The following is a 19,477-nucleotide window of genomic DNA, read 5'->3' on the forward strand; positions in this document are numbered from 1 at the left end:
AAGAATGAATCTTGAGTGGCTCAGTTTTGCAGAGTTATCTAAAGTTATGTCTGTCTTTCATTTGGATTTCCCTACAATCACACTTGTGCTCTGAATGTGCATCTTTGCTCATCTCCAGGTGGCCAATGTGGAGCTGTATTACAAGGCAGTTCAATTCTATTTGGAATTTAAACCTCTCTTGCTCAATGATCTGCTGATGGTGTTGTCCCCTCGGCTTGACCACACTCGTGCTGTCACCTTCTTCACAAAGGTAATTTTCCTACTATCCAGCTCAAATCAAAACTTGCAGTTGGGAAAGCATTTATCTGTAGTAGCATTTTAAAATGCTTGGCTGCTTCCCTGCCTCACAGGGAAGATGCTGAGACTTGTACAAAAAGTGGAATTAAATGTGTCTCCCTGATTCCCTGAAGGTTAAACAGCTGCCCCTGGTTAAGCCTTACCTGCGCTCAGTCCAAAATCACAACAACAAATCAGTGAATGAGTCCCTGAACAACCTCTTCATTATTGAAGAAGACTACCAGGTATGTCTTGAAGCAGTTAATACCTAATTTTGTCTGTGCTTTGGGATAGAAGTGGCCATTCCTGAATCTCTGGCTTCTGTGTCAGGATTCACCTCCTATTCTCAGTCTGTTTAATGACTGGAAACACAGGGTCCTTGTTTTCAGTAGTTTTTACCTGCTTGCTGTTAACTTGAATTCCTTAAGTATGTGTTCTTTGACACTTCAAATTGAACTAGATGGGGCCAACCAAGGATGAAGTAGAGAACTGTTGGTGGCTTTCTGGGAGCTTTTTGTGTCATTCCTACTGGGAGTAGAGTGGCTACTGTGTTATGAGTGTGACAGACCAGCTTTTATTTATAAAAGGCAAACAGTGGGTACTAAGGAAAAAACTCACAGAAGAGACAAACAGTTATGTCTGTCTGTTCTACTGTTGGTATGGAGAGGCTCTTCACCTCAGTAATCACTGCTGAAAAGTACTGGCTGAAATAACATAAAACTCCATGTGTGTCAAAGAAAAAATAGTTGATGTCTCTGGGATACTTCACCCTCCTGGAAGCAGGACTACATGCTTGTCAAATGTTTGCATTTTGAGGGTGCAGTTGTGCATCTGAGGTGTGAGTAACTTTTTTTTTTTCTGCCCAACTCAGGCTCTTAGGACTTCTATAGATGCTTATGACAACTTTGACAACATCTCTCTGGCTCAGCGCTTGGAGAAACACGAGCTGATAGAGTTCCGGAGGATCGCTGCCTATCTCTTCAAGGGGAACAACCGCTGGAAGCAGAGCGTGGAACTCTGCAAGAAGGACAGGCTCTACAAGGTGAGCCCACCCCTCAGACTGAACTTAGCAGGCCTGCCTCCTTTGGCCATGACTTTCTGGTCAAGCTCTGAGGCTGAACTCGGTTAATACCACGCCCAGTGGTTGTTCTGTGGCCCCTGAGGCTAAAGGCTGTGTCCTGTTGCAGGATGCAATGCAGTATGCTTCAGAATCCAAAGATACTGAGCTGGCAGAGGAGCTGCTGCAGTGGTTCTTGCAGGAGAACAAGAGAGAATGCTTTGGTGCTTGTCTCTTCACCTGCTACGATCTCCTAAGGCCAGATGTTGTCTTGGAAACAGCGTGGAGGCACAACATTATGGACTTTGCCATGCCATACTTTATTCAGGTCATGAAGGAATACTTGACCAAGGTAAGAGCAGGTGCTTCTCCAACACCAAAAGCTTGTTAGTCACTGTGGTGATGCCTTGAGACTGTCTGCTTGCTACTAACATCGATTTGGGCTTTGTCAAATGTCTGTCTGTCCATGTCCACACTTATTTTTCAGTCCATCTGGGGAGAGACTTCGCCCTCTAAGAGACTGAAACACTTGCAGGCTCCACCCTCTCAATTACAGAACCTACATCAGTAGTATTTGCCTGACCATGGGCAGTGTCTTAAAGTAGTTCCAGGACTCAGGCTTTTCATATGCTGTGCCAGTCAGGAATCCCAGCTGGGATCAAGCTTTAACTAAATTCTAGACTGTGTACTAAAAAAGCTTTACAGCTAAATCTGGACATAACTTGTTCTGCTGTGCATTTAACTCTAGAACGTGGCTCTGACACTTAATGGCACTAATTATGACTCAGCTCTTACTTGAAGTGACTCAGGATGGGGGAAGTACTTGGCAATGCTCTGACAGACTTGAACAGATGAGAGTTAAATCCAGCTATCACTACCAGACTTGCCCAGCTGAAGCTTTTAGAGCATCTTCAGTGAAATGGTGTAAATTCCTTAATGATTAAGACTCTTTCCATGAAAGCTGGAGTTAATGAAGACCAGAGTGCCTGCTTGCCTGGAGATTTGCCTGGCAGTTCCTTGCAAAGGCAGGACTCTGCAGTCCTGGAGCCAATCTCCTGTCCTTAAATGCTGGGTTTTGGGGGAGGTGGGACTGTCTGAGCAGTAACATTGTCAGAGATGCTGATGTACCAAGTAACACTAAGCCTCTGAGAACAGTAGTCCTGGAGCAGGATTAAAGATGAACATTCCATGGTCTGCTGCAGGGTTAGGGTGTAGCTGTGAAATCACTGCAGTAAGAGCCAGCAACAAGCAGAGCTGCCTTTCTAAAGCAGATACTTCTGGTGTATCTTTGTTTTGACTCACCTGTACCTTTTAATTATTTCTTCCCTGACGCTTTTGTTTCTACCTTTTATATGCTAAATATGGAATTTGATTTTTCTAAGCTGCACCTTCTGAATTCCTTTGCAGGTTGATGCAATAAAGGAAAAGGTGAAAGTTGATTCTTGTTTTCCATCTTTAAGTCTGGAGGACTAAGTCTAAGGATTCTGCATGAGTTTTTTTCTTTCCTATGTTTACTACACTGCTGCTACTGCTTTTTCCCCAAACAAAATATCACTAAAGCATATGCAAATTGTTTAACTCTCAGTAGCTAGTGCTGTAGGAGAAAAGTAGATTCATTTGCTACTAATAAGCTAATAGATCCTCAGGAAGGGCATCCAGATGATCAGTTGGATCACAGTCAACCTGGTATTGAAACAATGCACAAGTGCTACTATTTGACAGCCAATCTGACTGGAAGAACCTCCTGCAGTAAGTCTTGGAACCATAAATCAGAGAGCCATAAATCACTCTGGCATTTGCTGGTTAAGGACTGTGATCCAGTTTCTGATCCCTTGACCATGACTAATGTGTGCTGACAGTAGGCAGAGTAGATACTGGCTGCTTCAGAAGAGACTCCTCCTCACTCAGGTGTCCAGTTCTCATGGTGCTGGTCTAATCCCCACGGTGCTCTAGTTCACACAGAACTTAAAACTTCAGCTATTAGACAAGTCTGTGGTTCTCTTCCCTGTAGTAAATTCCTAGTACTTGTCCAAAACCGACTGCCTTCAAGCTCCTCAGCTTCACTAAACTTCTCTTGCTACCTCATTAAAAACATAATATAAAAATGGTAATGCTTATTGCTCTTCTGAGGCTACTCCAGGGCTTGCCTTTTGCTGTGCAGTTTTGACCTTCAGAAGGGCAATCCGAGGTTTCTGTCCATCTGCTTCCCCACAAACCCCACTGTGATTCTCCTTAGCCCAGGGCTCAGCCCTAGTGGGAGTTTTCCATTAATGTGGTTCAGACAAAGTGACAAATGGCTTTGAAGAGGAACTGAATGCAAACTGTTGTAAAGACACCAGTGGCACTCAGGGCTGACCTGACCAGCAGTAGTGTGAGGCCCTTCAGCAGTAGTCAGTGAGGCAGTAGGAGAGCGTGTGTGTGAAAAAAGGTAATTGAACTGCAGTGTTTGCATAACCTAAGCATGTGTAGCAGTCATTGCAATTACATCCCACTCTTCCTTAAGCTCCAAGGCATTGCTGTGGGCTGCTGTGGTTTTTTGGGGGGAGCCTGTCTGGCAGTCATCTTCAGCCCTCACTCGTGCTTCAGTACTCTTGCCTCTTTTTCATGCACACATGACACGAGAACATTGAATGCATGTTACTTTTCCTCTGCAGCTTCTTGCAGTCCCTGTGGAAAAGCCTTGAAATCAATCTTGCTACAAGTGTGTAGGGCCCTGAACCTGGTGATGCTCGAGCAAGTGGTGTAAGAACCATCCTGCAGGCTGGTTTCAAACTCGCGCTTGTGACCGTAAAGATTTGTTGAGCTCTGAGGGGAGGCATCAAAACTGGGTCAAAAATGCATTGAATGTCCTGGGCTGGAGGCTTTCCAAGTGGGTGTAAGCCAAATGCCTCTGCTTAGTAGCAACCTCTGCACATTCTCCTTGGATTTGCATCTCTGAACTTGTGCTTCTGTGTTCAGTGTGTTGCTGTTTGAGTTGAAAACAGTGCAGTTCTCAGCACAGGCTCTGGGAATGAGTCTGGGAGCGTTGGCACACGATCCTGGGCACCTTGGCAGCAGCAAACCAGATACTGGGGTGAGGCAACCAACAGGCTGGTCGTGGAAGCCCAGTCAGGGAGGGAACTCGAGCTCAGCACTTCTGCCACCTCCTGGGTTTGTGCCTCAGCTTGAGGTTATGGGTTAACAGGCTTATGGAACACATGTAACTCACAGCTCTCAGAGGTTTGTTAATGCAGCACAGTTAAACTGGAAACTGTTCAACTCCCAGGTGTTGGTGCAGCTGAATAAGTAACACTGACCCTGTGTAAGTGCAGGAAACCTGTCTTCAAACACCTTTATTAAGGACACGAATGAAATGAAAGGTTAATCTGGTTTGTGAGTTGTCTTACTGTCTTTAAAAGTAATTGGCGTGATTGTCTTTGACTTTACCCTAAATCTTGTCTCCCAGGTAAAATATCAATACCTCATTTTGTGGTTTTAGTTTCAGGGCCTGCCTTAGACTGTAGAAATGCTGGGTTCCCTTGGATCTGTTTTAGTAACAAGCAATATTTCACTGCAGAATAAGTCTCTCCTCTTGCCTTTCTGTAGGGGTGGGCTGAGAGCACGAGTGCACTCGCTGTGCAGCACTGGAGCTGGCCAGGCTTGTGTCCTTACTGTGTGTTAAGCTGGAAGAATTGGAGTATCTGTGGGTTTAGGCTGACTGCCACACAGTTCTGGAGTGGAAAAAGCAAGTCTTATACACATGCATTCTCTGCATTTGAACTTAAATTGCATGAGTGAATGGGTTTGGAAAGTGAAATCTTGAGGCTCAAGTGACATGTCGGATGCTATTGCAGTCTGCTGTACCTAAATCAGATTATTTTACCTCAGTGCTGTCTTCAGGGAAACTTCTCCTGCTCCAATGCCAAAGGTCTCCAACTGAGACTGTGCTCAAATCCTAAAGGCTGTTGGTTTGAAGTAGCTGGAGCGACCCTGATGAGCTAATTCCTGATGTCCAGGTAGCTCCAGTCCCATACGGAGCCTTTGGTACAAAGCTTCAGCCTGGAGTGAGCTTTCAAAGCAGTTACACAAATGCCTCAAGGAGGGCTTTTTTCAGGAAACAGAATCTTGACTGCACCAGTACCAACATTGCTACTTGAATTGATCTTAACTTGTAAATGGTCTCCTTTTCTGGATGGGTGTTAACATACCACTAAGGCTTTTCCACTTCTCTGCCACAAGTAAGTGCCTGTTTCAGAGGAGATTTTTTAATTGTTGGTCTCAATTCCAGGTGGACAAACTGGATGCATCAGAGTCTTTGAGAAAGGAAGAGGAGCAAGCTACAGAAACACAACCTATTGTTTATGGTAATGCTTTAGTTCATGTGTTGTCCATAACACATTTTACTCCTAAAACAACACTTCTCTAATCTTGGTTTTTCCCAAGGAAATCCTTGGAAATTGGAATGTTTTTCATGTGAAATCAAGTCTTAAGGAATGTGTTCCAAAATACTAGATAAAGTGCCACTCTGATGCTGTGGCTGCTGAGGTGGGCTGTGGGCTTGCAGGATTTAAGGTTTCCTGGCTCATTGAGGAAGGGTGTGCAGGAGCTGTGCTATTCCAGCCTTCCAGCGACTGCATTATTTGGCTCTTGTCCAACGTGGGTATTTTCTTTGTATCCAGGTTATTCCACTAGTTCTAGTGAGAGTTTCTTCATACACTTTCCAGTGCAGTATTTTTAGCCACGTACTCTGTCCTGCTGTTTTGTGGGGAAATCCTCCCCCTGGCCTACAGCCCCCAAAGCAGCTGGGCAGGGACTCTCTGTTAAACACACCAATACCCCCGGGGCGGTTACAGGAGCTGTGCTGAGGGCAGGGGCACTAAAGATGCCGTTTGTGTGTTGCAGGCCAGCCCCAGCTCATGCTGACAGCGGGACCCAGTGTCGCAGTTCCTCCACAAGCACCTTTTGGCTACGGCTACACTGCACCTCCCTACGGGCAGCCCCAGCCTGGCTTTGGGTACAGCATGTGAGCTGCAGCACAACTCCCTTGGGAGCAGCGTATTTTCTTACTGAAACTCCACCGTCCCTCCCCGCTTTAACTCATAACAGGGAAAAGCAAAGAGTTCTGCCTCGTGTTCTTGTAACCTTTATTTCATGAAGGACTGTTTTTTCTAGCGCAAACGATTTGAATCACCTCTGTTTAAATCTTTTTTCCACATTCCATGTCATTTAGACTTTTACTTTCAAAAGGGGAATAGTTTAAAACGACTTTGTTCAAGTGGGCTTTTGCAGGACTGCTTATTACCATTAAGTCTATTGTGAAGATTCTGATTTGCACTCTATAGTGTTACACTCTAATATTGAATCTTAAGTTCATTGTATGTGAGCAGCTTTACAGTATGTACTGTCTATTCTAAATGCATTTAAGTCTCACTGTATATTTGGAGAAAGCTAAAGCCAAGATACTTGTATTTGACCTTGCAAGACTGCTGACAAGAGACAACACTAATCAGCATATCCTCCCTGGGTTGGATTGCATAGCTCTAAAAGAATTTCCAATGCGTACAGACAACCTTGCCTGACTTCAAATGAGTAAAAAGTTTTGGGTTTGTTTGTTTTTTTTTTTTCCCTTAACCTATGCAGGTTTTTCCAGTTATGCATATAGAAAATGCTAGTGTCTTTTTGCTCACTCCATATGTAACAGATGACCTTATGTTGTGCTGTATCCTGTGCTTTTGTGGGACATTCCATTCAGGAACAGAGCACCATGATTCCAATCTGTGTATTTACTAACCCTGCCCTGAGGTTTGTGTATGTTGGATATTGTGGTGTTTTAGATCACTGTTTTGAGTGTACAGAAGAGAGAATTCAAGCATATTGCTGTTCAGTTTTGTTTGTGCAATTTGAAATTACGCGATTTAAAAATAAATTACTGGACTGTGGACATGCTGCACAGTGGTAGCTTCACTTTACTGTCTTCAAAAAGGACCTTCCAACTCAAACCAAGTATTACAGTGCTGCTGGTGTGGGGCAATGCAGGCAGGGGTCTGAGGGGGCCAGTAGAAGAGCAGCAATGGGGACCAGTAGTGGGGTCTTGCACTGAGGGGGCGATACAGGAAAATATGTAATGCTTTTTCTATAGAAAGATGATGACAGAGAGAAGAAAATAGCACTTTTCACCAGTTGGCTGCACTGTGGTCAACTCCAGCAGATTTGAGCAGATGATACATTAGGATTGTGGTAGGGTGTGCCAGTTCAATTGAGATCATGTTCTAGGTATGTAAATTGCCTTAAACATATTTAGCTTCAAATAAAATTGACTTAAATGTTTCTCTATGAATACTGTCATATTTGAGTGTAATGAGTGTTACAGCACTGGCCAGGTTTGTGTTTGTGAGAGCTGTCAGAGCTCCTGTCTCAACCAGGGGCCACACTTGGTGCCAGGATCCAACTCTGAGGCCAAATCCCCTTCTCCCTTGCTCCTGGGAACCCCACAGTTGTGTCTCTGAAAGGATTATGCCTGAGAGGTGCAGTATAAAACTCACGTCAGCCCCTCTGACATTCCTCCTGGGTCTGTAAACATGACTGATGGAGACAAATCCTTCTGTTCCCTCTCTTACAACCTATTTCTTTGGTGCTCAGCTGGAAAACATGGCCATGAGGCTGTAAAAGGTGCTCAACAGAATTCTTACAAACCAGATTTGTTACAAAACTGCCCTGCAGAAATTCCACCTGCTAAAAGTGCAGGGAACTTGCCTATTTACAATCAGAGCTGCAAGGGAGCTGTAGAGGTAGAATTTACTTGAGCTGTGATCAGTGTGCTCTGAACTGCCCAGTAACATTTGTAACTCCTTCCTTAGACCCGGGAGGATGGTTAACCCCGAGTAACACAGGATTTAAGTGTGGCCCTGTGTGCCAGCCTGGCTGTGTGAGGGTAACTCCCTCCACCTCGGCTAAACTGCACATTTTTGCAGGTGTAGGAGCCACACAGACCCATCCAGAGGGGAGCTCAGCTTACAGCTGCTCCCCACAACTATTTACCAGCTCCTAAGGCTTGGGCTGCAAACCCAGTTTAACCAGTCAGTCTCACACCAGTTACAGGTTATTGCATCAGTTGCTCTCCCAGAACTGGGGCAGGACGTTGGCTGTAGTTCCCCCCAAGCAATCTGGGGCGATTTTTAACTGCTTCACCTGCCAATCCTTTCTGAATTAAAGAATGTATCTCTTCAAAAACAGGCAGAAAGGGGAAACCTTACCATTTTGAGCACATGAGACAAATTCTCTTGAACTTTGCTACCACTCACCACACAAAATCCTCAGCCCATTGCACAAGTTGTAAATATTGGGGGTTCCTTCCTGGGGGTAGTAAAACTCTGCCACCTCTGCTTTCTTCAACTCCCCTGAGCCAACTGTTTTCTTTCCCCCTTTGGAACATAACACACAAGCCAGAGAAACTCATGATTTACAAATGTAAACCTTACAAAACTTATTTTATTTAAACTGAGAGCATATGGAAAAACGCCCAAACTTGGATTGTAACCCTTCAGTACTGACATACATCAACTATTTTGGTCCTAGTTTAGAAGAGTTTAAGGTGACCAGAGACTTTATCTATGACATCAGCTGGCCCTGGTCCGATGCCGAGGACGGTCCTGGAGCCTGGAGCTATCTGAGTACGCCCAGCATCCTGGATCAAGCTCACCGTCAGTCCCAGGCGCTTTGCCTCAGCCAGGAGCTGGGCCAGAGTCTCCTCATCAGGAGCTTTGAGGACTATTTTGGGTTGCCCACAGTACTCCCACTGCTTCAGGAGCTCGGGATTCCTTCTCTCCACTTGCTTGTAGGCAGAGACAGCAGCGTGGGAACACTGGGCTGCCACTTTGCCCTTGCCCATCTTGAGGTCCTGGCGGACGATCAGCACCATCTTGAACTCCCCGGACTCTGCCATGACGTCTGCCTCGCCCTCCAGGGTGCTGGGAGGTGCAGGTGTTCCTGCTTTGCGCTTCCTCAGGAGCCTCTCGCGGATGCCCCATCCCAGGCACAGGCCGCACGCGACTCCAGCCACGACGCCGAGGAGCTTGGTGAGATAGTCCATGGTGGATTCTGGACACTGGCTATGGAAGGGGAGAAGAGAATTTACTGGAGCATTTGGGGAGCTCTCACCCGGTTATCTGGAAACAAACAACACTTGTTAGAAACACAAAAGGGCAATTCCAGCTTCACTCATTGGGAAAAGATGTTCAGAGACACCTTTCCTGGTGCGCGGTCTCCTCCTTCCCCAGCCACAGGTTTCTAACTGCAGACACGTCACTGGTGGCAGGTTTCAGCTCAGGAACAGAGCTAATAACAAATGGCAAATTATCACAGAATCACAGAGTGGTTTGGGTTGGGAAGGACCTTGAAGATCACCCAGTTCCATCCCTGCCATGGGCACGAACACTTCCCACTATCCCAGGTTGCTCCAACCTGGCCTTGGACACTTGCAGGGATGGGGCAGCCACAGCTTCTCTGGGCAGCCTGTGCCAGGGCCTCATCACCCTCACAGGGAAGAATTCATCCTAATCTCCCATCTAACCCTGCTCTCTCTCAATTTGAAGCCATTCCCCCTTGTCCTGTCACTCCATGCTCCATCTTTCCTCCAAGTCCCCTTCAGGCACTGGAAGGCCACAATTAGGTCACCCCACAGCCTTCTCCGGGCTGAACAACCCCAATTCTCTCCGCCTTTCCTCACGCCAAAACTACACCTAAAAATGCGCAGAGAACCGGTAAAACGCTGGAGGGTTTTACGCCAACACCCCAAAATCAGTTCGGTGCCGGTCCCCGGGAGCAGAGCGGGGCCGCCTCCGGCCCCACCTCGGCAGCTCCGGCCCCGCCAGGCCCGCGGCCGTTGGGGCCTGAGGGGGGAACGGGGGCACAGACCGAGCGGGGATCGAACGAGCCGGGCCCTCCGACCCTCGGGGAGCCATGAGGGGCTAAGAGAGGGACACGAGAGGGACACGAGAGGCCATGAGAGGCTGTGAGGGGCCATGAGGGGCTATGAGGGGGCCATGAGAGGACCATGGGGGGGCCATGAGAGGACCATGAGGGGGTCATGAGGGGACAATGAAGCGCCATGGGGGGGCCATGAGGGGACAATGAGGGGCCATGGGGGTCCCCGCTCACCCGCCGCGCCCGCCCGGCCGCTCGGCTCCGCCGCTCCCGCCCGGCCGTGACGGGCCTGCGGCGCTCGGGAAGTGACGGACGGCGAGGGCGGGACGGGGCGGGTTAAACTGGGCCCAGTTCCGCGTCGTGCCGGGCCCAGCGGAGCTGCCGGCGCCGAGCGCGGTGAGTGCGGGACTGGCGGGCGCCTCACCCTCCCCTCCGCGGGACCCGCCCGGCGCTGCCCGTCCCCTCACGGCACGAGGGGCCCCGCAGTGACCGCGGGCAGGGCAGACCCCAGCCCGGGCGGCTCCGGAGGGTCCCGGGGCACCGTGACCCGGCACCGGCCGGGGCGGTGTTGTACAAACCAGGGGATGGGAGGGACGCGGCCCTGGAGCCGCGTGTGGGGAACGGGCGGCGGGAGGGAGCGCCGTGAGGGCGGAGGGTGGGAGGGGAGGTCGCTCTTCGCCGGGGTTCAGGTTTTACTGATAAATGGGTGTGGATAAACGAGGTGCTGCCAGCTCGTCCCTCTGGATCCGAGCGGCTCTGCTCCCTCAGAACCGCGGGAGGTGTGGGATGGACTCGCCCCGCTCCGGCCGCAGGGACGGTCCCCATGACACAGGGAGAATCCGCTCTGCTGGGTGCGGGGAGTCGGGACCGACGGGCTTTGTCCACCTCCCCAGCAGGAATTCCTGTGCCTTCCCCCTGCCTCCCCAGCAGGAATTTCTGTGCCTTCCCCCTGCCTCCCTAGCAGGAATTACCGTGCCTTCCCCCTGCCTCCCCAGCAGGAATTACCGTGCCTTCCCCCTGCCTCCCCACCAGGAATTACCGTGCCTTCCCCCTGCCTCCCCAGCAGGAATTCCTGTGTTGTAACTACCAGCGTCCCTGATCCTATGGACTGCTCGTGGTTTTTGGGGCGGCGAGGCCCAAATCCGTGGAGATTCTTCATGTTTCTTTTCTCCTGACCGAGGTTAAGCCCCTTTGCTGCGTTTGTCTGGTTTTCTGTTCTCTGCCCAATGTCCTCTGGTGTTTACAGGAGAAAATAAAGCAGCAAGATTCCCGTTTTTGTTCCAGCTGTGCCTCCTGGATGTTTTGCAGGTCATGCAGGTGACCCGAGGGAAGGGCTGATAAGTGTTTGATAGCAGCTGTTTGTCTACAAAGTGCTGTGAATCCAGGTTATCCCCTGGTTATCCATACCACATTTCTTCCGGGCTCTCTGCTGTCCTTGTTTCCTCTGGTCTGTGCTTACCAACAAGTGGGTATCCTGGTTTAGTTAATGGTGAGAATGTGGGTTGAGGTGGAGAAAGTGTGATGTTACTCTCTCGTGCCTTGGAGCACCTGTGCTGTGTTTGGGCAGTGGATTTTGGTGCTGTTCTGCTGCCAGGAATTCTAAGATTGTTTCACCCAACAGATTTGGGGGTGTTGCTATTAGGAATTCTGCTCTTTGAAGGTTAATTTTGCTCGGTTCCTCCCCTCACCAGGGGCTCTTATGCTTTGTAGCATCCTACCTCACAATAGCCTATATCAGCTCTTCTTAATGCTTTCATTAGCTCATTGAAACAGGCTTTGTTATGCCAGTCCTCTTGCTTTCAATCCATTCTTTCTGCACTATGGAAGAGCCCTTTCCTTATTCCTTCCTGGGTAAGTGACAGTTGTAATGGCTTCATCCCGTGTTTTCCAGTGAGGGTTTGGAAACCCACGTCTCCAGTTGTGCAATAGGAGGTGAGCTCTGCTGAGTAATTTGAGCTTTGCTCCGTGTCCTACTGAGCAGCTGAAATCAGGGGTGTTTGTAATTGCTGTGGGGAAGGGGAGGAGGAGACTCAGTTCTTTTCAAGTGGGTGGTAGCAATGAGGAAGGTGAGTACACTGGGAACAAGTCTCTTACTTGAATGTTTGCATTGTTTCCACCTTCAAGCCTTTTTTCCTGTGATCTTTGAATATCTTCTGAATGTCATGAATGTTTCTGACTACCCCTCTGCTCAGAATGATCTGTGTAATCAGTGAGTGTTTGGAAATCTTGTATTTCTTAAAAAAACTGTGGGTTTAAAGCAAAAAAACTGCAGCTCCTGATGTATGGTGATGGGAACCTGCGTGTTGGAACTTTAACTGCTGTTCCCTGTGGAGAAGTGTGAGCTGGGTGGACTTTGCCATGCCCTGAGGACAAAGGGCACAGCCTTGAAGCTGTTCCAACACTGAGCTTTTCGTGTCCCTGTTCCAGGGTGAAATACAGCACTGAAACCCCCACACCTTGCTGGGTTTGGTGCTGCCCTGACCAGAGGACCCCGGGAGACAGCAGGATGTTATTAGTGAGGCAGGCAGTTGTTCAGTGTATTTAAACTGATTAAAAGAATGTTCTCCTCTCTCACAGGGCTCAGAATCAGCCCCTGTGAGCCTTGTTTGGGCAGTGTGTCCTCACCAGGGCAGGTGGAGTGTGTGAGATCTCAATTGGTTCCACTTAGAGGCTGTTGATGTCCGTGAAAAGCAGGACTTGTTGTCTCAGGAGCTCATTTCAGGCACTGTGTTCTGTGGGCTTTGTCAAGTGCTTCTGGTCATCCCCTTTCATCTGTGCTGTGCTCCCTCTTCCAGGAGCAGCACTCTGGACATAATGGCTGGGCAGGTTCAGGCAGCCACTTGTGAGGAAACTGTCTCCCAGCACTTTCAAAAGAGGATGAAGGCAAAGTTCCTGCCAAATCTGCACTGGCTGGAAGAGTCAGGTGGTGATTCTTAGGGCTGGGTTTATGTTTTAACTCTTTTTTTCTTTCCTAGTCAAACTTTAGCAGGCCTGTTTTGTGCAGGGTGTGTGTTGACAATTCCTGGGACCTTTCTTCCCTCTGTGTCCCTGGAAGCACAGGGAGGATGACAGGAGAGAGCTTGACTTCACCTCCAGAGCTCAGGATGCATCTGAGGGCCGAGACAAACACCTGGGCACTGTCTGGGCATGGATGCCTGAGCAGCCCTCTGGAATTAAGGATGTGAATTATACTGTGTTTAGTCACCTGAATATGAAGTTACAGCCTGTCTTCAGTGCTCTGTGGCCTCTCTCTCCAAAGCCTTTCTCTCTGCCCATCCCAGTCTTTCCAAGCCATCAGTTTTGGTGAAAGGGGTGCTGGGGCACAGTGAGATCCCCACAAAACCTCAAACAATGTGTATTTTTAATTTCCTACCATCTTTCAGGACAGTTTAATATATGTGGCCTTAGTGGCAGGGACAGAACTTTCAGTAACCTCAAAAGAAATTCCGTGGCATCCCTGAAACTCAGGTTACAACAATATTAAATGAATCCTTCCTAAAACGTGTCCCAAAGTCTTTTTTGGGGGGAAGAAAAATGGAAATTTTAATTCTAAATTGTAAGAGGATTCTTTTGAAATAGTATTTGGGTAGGAATTGGAAAATAGGTCTGGTGTACAGAGGCATAACCCACAAAATGGAAACCTGTGGTCTTTAACTGAATTACTTTTCCTTTGAGGGATTAAACTATTTTAGTTAGAAAAACATTCTGAGTATGGGAATAAATGCACTCCTATCAAAATAACCCATTATAGCTAAATCTGTGGGGATTTGGACCATCTTTGAGATGTGCCCTAATTTATTTTAATTGAATGCTTCCCAGAGGTGTTAAAGGACTGGGGGGGAAAAAAAAAATCAAGCAGTTACTTTTTTTATTTCCTGCTGCCTTTAGGAAAGTTATTAACCTCCAAGAGAGGGGCTGTGTCAGTTGTGTCACATGATGGACAAGTGTTATCTTGCTCTGCAGGGACAGGAGGGCTGGAAGAGGAGCCTCTTTGGGCTCAAGAGCCGCAGAGCTGAGCACGGAGGTGGCTGTTCCACTGCCTCTGGATCCTGGGGAAGGACTGGAGAGCGACAGAGCTGAAGGGTAGGTAATGTTTCACTTCAAAACTGATCCCATCCTTTACCTAAACGTGCTCATGTGCCAGGCAGCCTTTGACTTTGGAGGGAAGGTGCTCTCCAAGCTTAATTTATTCCCGTTTGCATCGTGGCTCTGTAGAGCATTTGATGGCTGAAACAAAACCCTGGCACAGGTTACCACTGTCTAGTTTAGTGCAGCTCCTCGCCTGCCTGCAAAGGCTGGGCTTTAATCTTTTGTTCTTGTGTAACTGAAGAATGGTGATGTAGAGAAGGAAGAAGGAAGGGTTATCAGAAAAGTTGAGGAGAAAGAAGCAGCAGGATTGGAGCATTTGGCTTAAAATGCAAGGAATGGCAGGAGACTGGGAATGGGTGTTGTTGAGGTGGCTGGGACCAAACAGCAGCAAAATGCTCCAAGCTGTAGCTCTGGTTGTCCCAGCTGTGAGACCAGTGACTGTGATGGAGATGAGAGTCAGGGCTCCAGGACCTCTTTAGCAAAAAGAATGAGTGATTCAAACAATGTCTGGGAAAGCAGTGGGATCATTAAAACAGCCTCCTTGTTGTTCCAGCACGTTGGAGAAGAGTCCTCCAAAATCCTCAGTGCAGAGCAGGAGGCCACATTCTGCTCCTCCAAGTGAGAGTGCAAACACCCAAGTGCCTCATCCAAAACTGTTCCTTTTTGCATGAGTGCACCCAACACTTGGGTGCTGCCTCAGCCTCCCCAGAGCTTCAGAGAAGAGACTTTTGTCCCTTTCTCTGGTTGCAGAGAGCAGATACTGCAGTGCCTGATTTTGTTGTGTTCTCCTGCTCTGAGAGCTTGTCTTGCTTTGTCTCACTTATGCTGAGAAGTGCCAGTCACAGTTACCATAAACCCTTCTTGTTGACCCATTCCCATTTCTGACTGGCAATAATTGTCTTTTTTATACTTCCTGGTTTGGGTTTCACTGGAGCTGAGTGCTGTATTGTGGGGTCTTTGTGCAGCCCTACAAAGCAGTTCTTGTGTGAGCACAGCTCTAACAAATGATCTAAGCCACCCTGCTACAAAAACTGGTCACAGTTGTTTTTCCTCTCTCTTTTAAATAGTTTATTTTTGTGTTTGCTGGTAACTACTCCATGCAGTTGGCAAACTTATTTTTAGGGATGGACTCTTGTCTTTTTTTCAGTCAGCAAGTGAAGTTCTGTTTAGCAGCTGGGATTTAATTTCCTGTGGTGAGCTCTCATGGATTGGGTGTAGACTTGGGAATATGGGCTCAGTTAGTGAAGGGTGACTCCATTTTGGGGCAGACTCCCACTCCAGTTAATCCCTGGGGGGAGGAATTAGTGCAGGACTAGTGACTCCAACAGGCATCAATCAGCACAGCAGATCAGGAGCCCTGAGCTTGCTGGATGTGCCTCCTCCAGCCCCTTGTGCTAAGATGATTTAAGTATAATTAGACCTGGGTAAACCAGGGAGTGATTCCTAAAACCAGGAAAGGTTTGCTCTCTGAGTTGCCACGTGATAGGTGTCCAAGTCTCCCAAATCAGCTGGATTTTTAAACAGGAATTTTTAGAGCTTCTCTGCAGGGTGGGTGAACCTCGAGGCCTCCTTCCCAAGTATTCCCCCTGCACAAGTGTGGAAGGGGATTATTTCTCTGCTTTACTGTAAATGTTGACTTGTGTGCTGGAGGAGGTGTTATGCAAAGCTAATCCTGGATTAGTGCCCTGCCAAGCAGGCAGGGGAGGAGTGGCTCTGGGAGTGGAGCTCCTGAAAGCTGTCACACCTCTGGAACAGCACCTGAGACCCCCAGGCATGGAGGAATGTCATGGATTTCAGTGGGATTTGTGTGGTGCACAGCCTGGCTTTTAGCATCAGGTGTGGAGAGCAGTTTGCATTCCAGTCTGTGAGCTTCCTTGGAATGTGGTGAAGCTGAGAGCAGAGACCAAACCACCCGAGACTTGAACTTTGAAGGCTGGATTTGCACCCGGAAAAAAAAAAGGTGGATTTCAAAATGAGGAACATGTGGCTCCCACTGAAGTTTTTGTTGCCTTTTTTTTTTTTTTTAATGTTTGCTCTATTTAAGTCAACAAAATGTGACTGAAGTTCCCTAAACCAGAACACTCTTTTTTTTTTTTTGTGTGTGTGGCTGTGTGCTCATCTCTGGATGGCTTTTCCTTCCTGTGGACATCAGGGTTTGTATCTGTGGGGGTCCATTGCCAATATTCCCCTCTGCAGTCAGAGCTTTGTGTGTGCAAATGTGTGTGATGCCTGTGTGTGATCCACAATGTGGATATATAAGCTTATATTGCATATTTTCTTAAATAGATATTTAAATATACAGCAAAGGTAAGCACAAGTAAGTGCAGTCAGTAGAAATAAACCACTCCCCCATCTCCAGGGACTCGTGTCCTGGTGGAATGAGGGGGTGGCTGAACATTTGATCCTTGTACTGCCATCCTCAGCTGAGTGCTGGGGTAACTCCCCTGACTTGCAGAGTGCCAGGCTGCTCTCAAGTGACCCGAGGAGAGGGAGAGGATCAAATTCCCTGGAATTTGACAGTCAGTTGGGAGCAATCCCTGGGTTGCAGGTGATTGCAGTGATGCTGTAGAGCTCCCACTGCAGCAGGTCATTCCTCTTGTCCTTGGCTGACTGTGGAGCCCTTGGCGTTTTTCACGAGCAGGCTTTTTTATTACTGTGTTTTATTGCTTTTTTTAATCACTGTTTTATTAATTTTCTTGGGGGTTTGGGTATTCTGGGGCTCCAGTTGCAGTGAATAAAAACTAACATGCCTGAGATTAGTTTCTGCTGGCTGGTTTAACTAGGCAGAGCTCTGCTTCTGCACATTTCATGTCAGGGGGAGGTGCTGGAGGAAGGACTCCTTGGGACCTTGATGCTTTTGACTACTGACTTTTAACTAAAAACCCCTTTAATAATCACATTCTATCTAGCAGTTCTATGTGTACTACAAGTAATGCACAAGGCTTGTACCTGTCTGGAAGAACATCTGTCTAAAACTGACTTGTGAAACCCTGGAAATATTAAATGCAGTGTCTGAAATCTTTGAACATTTTATTTTAAAATGTGACAAAATTATTGCAGTCTGAATCAAGGGGGTGATCTCACTCCTGTTTACCAAACCTGAGTTGCTGCTTGGCCCTTGAGCCCAGCATAAATCAAAGGGGAAGTATTTCTTCTGTAGAAGTTTAATTTCCTCCACTGGACAGTTTTATATAACCTGTCATTTTAATGTTGCACTACTATTCTTTCCAACAAAAGCAGCATATCAAAAACTGTAAATCACGTTTGCTTACAGGGAGAAATGCAGTGCAGATAAGATGCTTTAGCTTTGGGGGACCCTCTTTTCCAAAATAAAATTCCAGACCCTGTTTTAAGATTCAAGAGAGGGTTTTTAAAGCAAGGAGTCCAACTGGCCACTCTCTGTGTGTTTGATTGCATAAGAATTGTCAGCACTTCAGGTCTGAGGTGGGTTGGTTGTTTTTTTTTTTGAGGAGGAAAAAAAAAAAAAAGAAGCTCTTGCAACATTCTGGTTTGTGCTGGATTTAGTTCTTGCACTATTTACTCTCCTGGATAAGGGAAACCACAGCTGTTCTGTTGGGTTTTTAGGGCTGAGCCAGCAGAGAGAAGGGACATTTTCACCAGGGCCTCCCCTCACACAGCTCTTGTCCTCTGAAGAGTTTGCCTTTTCTGGTTTCCAGAGATCAGACTGTGCAGAAGAGGAGCTGCAGCTCCGTCTCTTAGTTACCAGCTGAGGGTTAAGCTTTCAGGCTGGGAGGTTTTTGAGCTCTCCTTGCACACCTGGAGCTCAGTGCCGGGGTGAGAACCATCTGAAGCACCTCTCCGAGGACTGGAGTGAGGTCTGTGGGAAGCTCTGCTGCTCCTGGAGCCCAAACAGTGGGTTGGGTCACGGAAGGGATTGTTAAGGAGCTTTTGTGGGGTTGTTACAAGTGAGGGAGTTTTGTCATTTGAGTGAAAAATTTAGAATTCCGTAGGTGGGAATGTTTGAATCTCTGTCGTTGTGGGAATTGAATCACGTTCTCCTGGTCGGTGCTGTAATGCAGGGATTTGGGTTGGGAGAACTGCTGGATCCTTTGACTGTGGAGTTCATGGAGCCTTCCTAACCAAAAGCAGACACTGTGCTCTTTGCTTTCCCCCTGCCTTAGATCCCCAGCCGTGAGTGATCTATGAGATGGCAGAGAATGGCACAGACTGTGACCAGAGACGCACGGCAATGAGCAAAGAGCAGCACAATGGCAACTTCCCAGGTAGGTGGGGGCTCACCTGGGTGCTCAGCTGGGCTCTTGGGGGTCTAAAATGAACATAACATTGAAAAGAAATCGATGTGGGTGCACTTTGCTGGGCTCTGAGCAACCTGATCTTGTGAGTGGCACGAGGAGGTTGGAATGAGATGGGCTTTGAGGTCCCTCCCAACCCAAACCAGTCTGGGATTCTGGGATTCAGTGACTTCATCCCCCCATAATGTGAAGGGCCTCGAGGCCTGAATCAATCTTGGGAGCCTCAGTCATCTCTAAGCCTCAAGTCTGCAGGATTTATGCATTGTAAAGCCATGGAATAGTTTTATGCTTCCATTTTTCCATTTCTATTCCCATCCCCGTTTCTCTGACGCTCTTTTCTCCTCCCAGAGTTGTCGTTCTGTAGTTCAGCCACATTTCAGCCCTGTAAAGCTGCCTTGGGTACCAACAGGGGCTGCACCAGGGCTGAGCTAAAAACTTCAACTCTGTTGGCAGAAGTCAGGCTTTGTACAGCCCCACCCTTTGGCACTGAAAAGTCAGGACTTGGTCATAAAAATCTGCTTTACTCTGGGAGAAATCCAGTTATTACTCTCCCAATTTCTAGCTCTTCTGTTGAAATTCAGCTTCTCTGTAATTTATTGGGTTTCCATGATGAATGACCAACAAAACAGTTTTAACTGCTTCCCCTCCTGCCTTGCCTCTTGTTTTTCCTGCTGGTGTGCCTGGAGTGGCCTGGGGTTAATGTTTGGAACTCATGAGAAATAACCCAAAGACGTTTTATTGAAGAGCTTTGTGTCACTGAATGATCCATGCTGGGTAGGAGAGCATGGAAATTATAATCATCTCGGTTTGTTTCCTGTCATCCTTCGGATGTGCCAGCTCCATATTAATTAAGTTTTGTAATCAAGTGATTTCTCAAGTT

The 19,477-nt window shown here is 47.6% G+C and overlaps 3 protein-coding genes across 8 annotated transcripts in view; 2 read left to right on the forward strand and 1 right to left on the reverse strand.

Moving 5' to 3' along the window:
* The window catches only part of CLTC (clathrin heavy chain), a 30,234-nt gene extending 22,595 nt beyond the window's left edge, over positions 1-7,639 (forward strand). Inside the window, exons 27-33 of one of the 2 annotated variants that reach the window (XM_064678008.1) lie at positions 119-250; positions 411-521; positions 1,148-1,318; positions 1,464-1,685; positions 2,741-2,761; positions 5,601-5,676; positions 6,215-7,639. In XM_064678008.1, coding sequence (XP_064534078.1) covers positions 119-250; positions 411-521; positions 1,148-1,318; positions 1,464-1,685; positions 2,741-2,761; positions 5,601-5,676; positions 6,215-6,339 — 858 coding nt within the window. In that variant the 3' untranslated portion in view covers positions 6,340-7,639. The remainder of the gene's footprint in view (positions 1-118; positions 251-410; positions 522-1,147; positions 1,319-1,463; positions 1,686-2,740; positions 2,762-5,600; positions 5,677-6,214) is intronic. The other variant, XM_064678009.1, reaches the window with a different exon arrangement.
* Positions 7,640-8,780: 1,141 nt separating this feature from the next.
* On the reverse strand, positions 8,781-10,576 carry PTRH2 (peptidyl-tRNA hydrolase 2). Of its 3 annotated transcripts, none has more exons than XM_064678016.1 (2): positions 10,469-10,576; positions 8,781-9,420 (listed from the first exon to the last, which is right to left on the reverse strand). In XM_064678016.1, exon 2 carries the CDS (start codon positions 9,399-9,401, stop codon positions 8,889-8,891), a length of 513 nt encoding a protein of 170 aa, XP_064534086.1. In that variant the 5' UTR covers positions 9,402-9,420; positions 10,469-10,576; the 3' UTR covers positions 8,781-8,888. The 3 variants fall into 3 exon arrangements, with proteins under 3 accessions (XP_064534086.1, XP_064534085.1, XP_064534087.1); XM_064678015.1 differs by lacking the exon at positions 10,469-10,576 and adding an exon at positions 10,160-10,287; XM_064678017.1 differs by lacking the exon at positions 10,469-10,576 and adding an exon at positions 10,046-10,153 and having other exon boundaries at positions 8,781-9,416.
* Positions 10,543-19,477, forward strand: part of VMP1 (vacuole membrane protein 1) — a 58,479-nt gene continuing 49,544 nt past the window's right edge. The window contains exons 1-3 of one of the 3 annotated variants that reach the window (XM_064678013.1): positions 10,543-10,630; positions 14,198-14,326; positions 18,474-18,567. In XM_064678013.1, coding sequence (XP_064534083.1) covers positions 18,492-18,567 — 76 coding nt within the window. In that variant the 5' untranslated portion in view covers positions 10,543-10,630; positions 14,198-14,326; positions 18,474-18,491. Of the gene's footprint in view, positions 10,631-14,197; positions 14,327-18,465; positions 18,568-19,477 lie in introns of all 3 variants that reach the window. The other 2 variants (XM_064678011.1, XM_064678012.1) reach the window with 2 other exon arrangements.

The sequence above is a fragment of the Pseudopipra pipra genome, chromosome 21, assembly GCF_036250125.1.
Source record: "Pseudopipra pipra isolate bDixPip1 chromosome 21, bDixPip1.hap1, whole genome shotgun sequence".
In the NCBI taxonomy this organism is placed as follows: Eukaryota; Metazoa; Chordata; class Aves; order Passeriformes; family Pipridae; genus Pseudopipra; species Pseudopipra pipra.

Coding starts and splice junctions, on each gene's coding strand:
- PTRH2 (XM_064678015.1), bottom strand. CDS start 10,272: ATGGCTCCCCGAGGGTCGGAGGGCCCGGCTCGTTCGATCCCCGCTCGG. Junction 9,421..10,159: donor GCGGGGCCGGAGCTGCCGAG/GTGGGGCCGGAG, acceptor CCCCTTCCATAG/CCAGTGTCCAGAATCCACCA.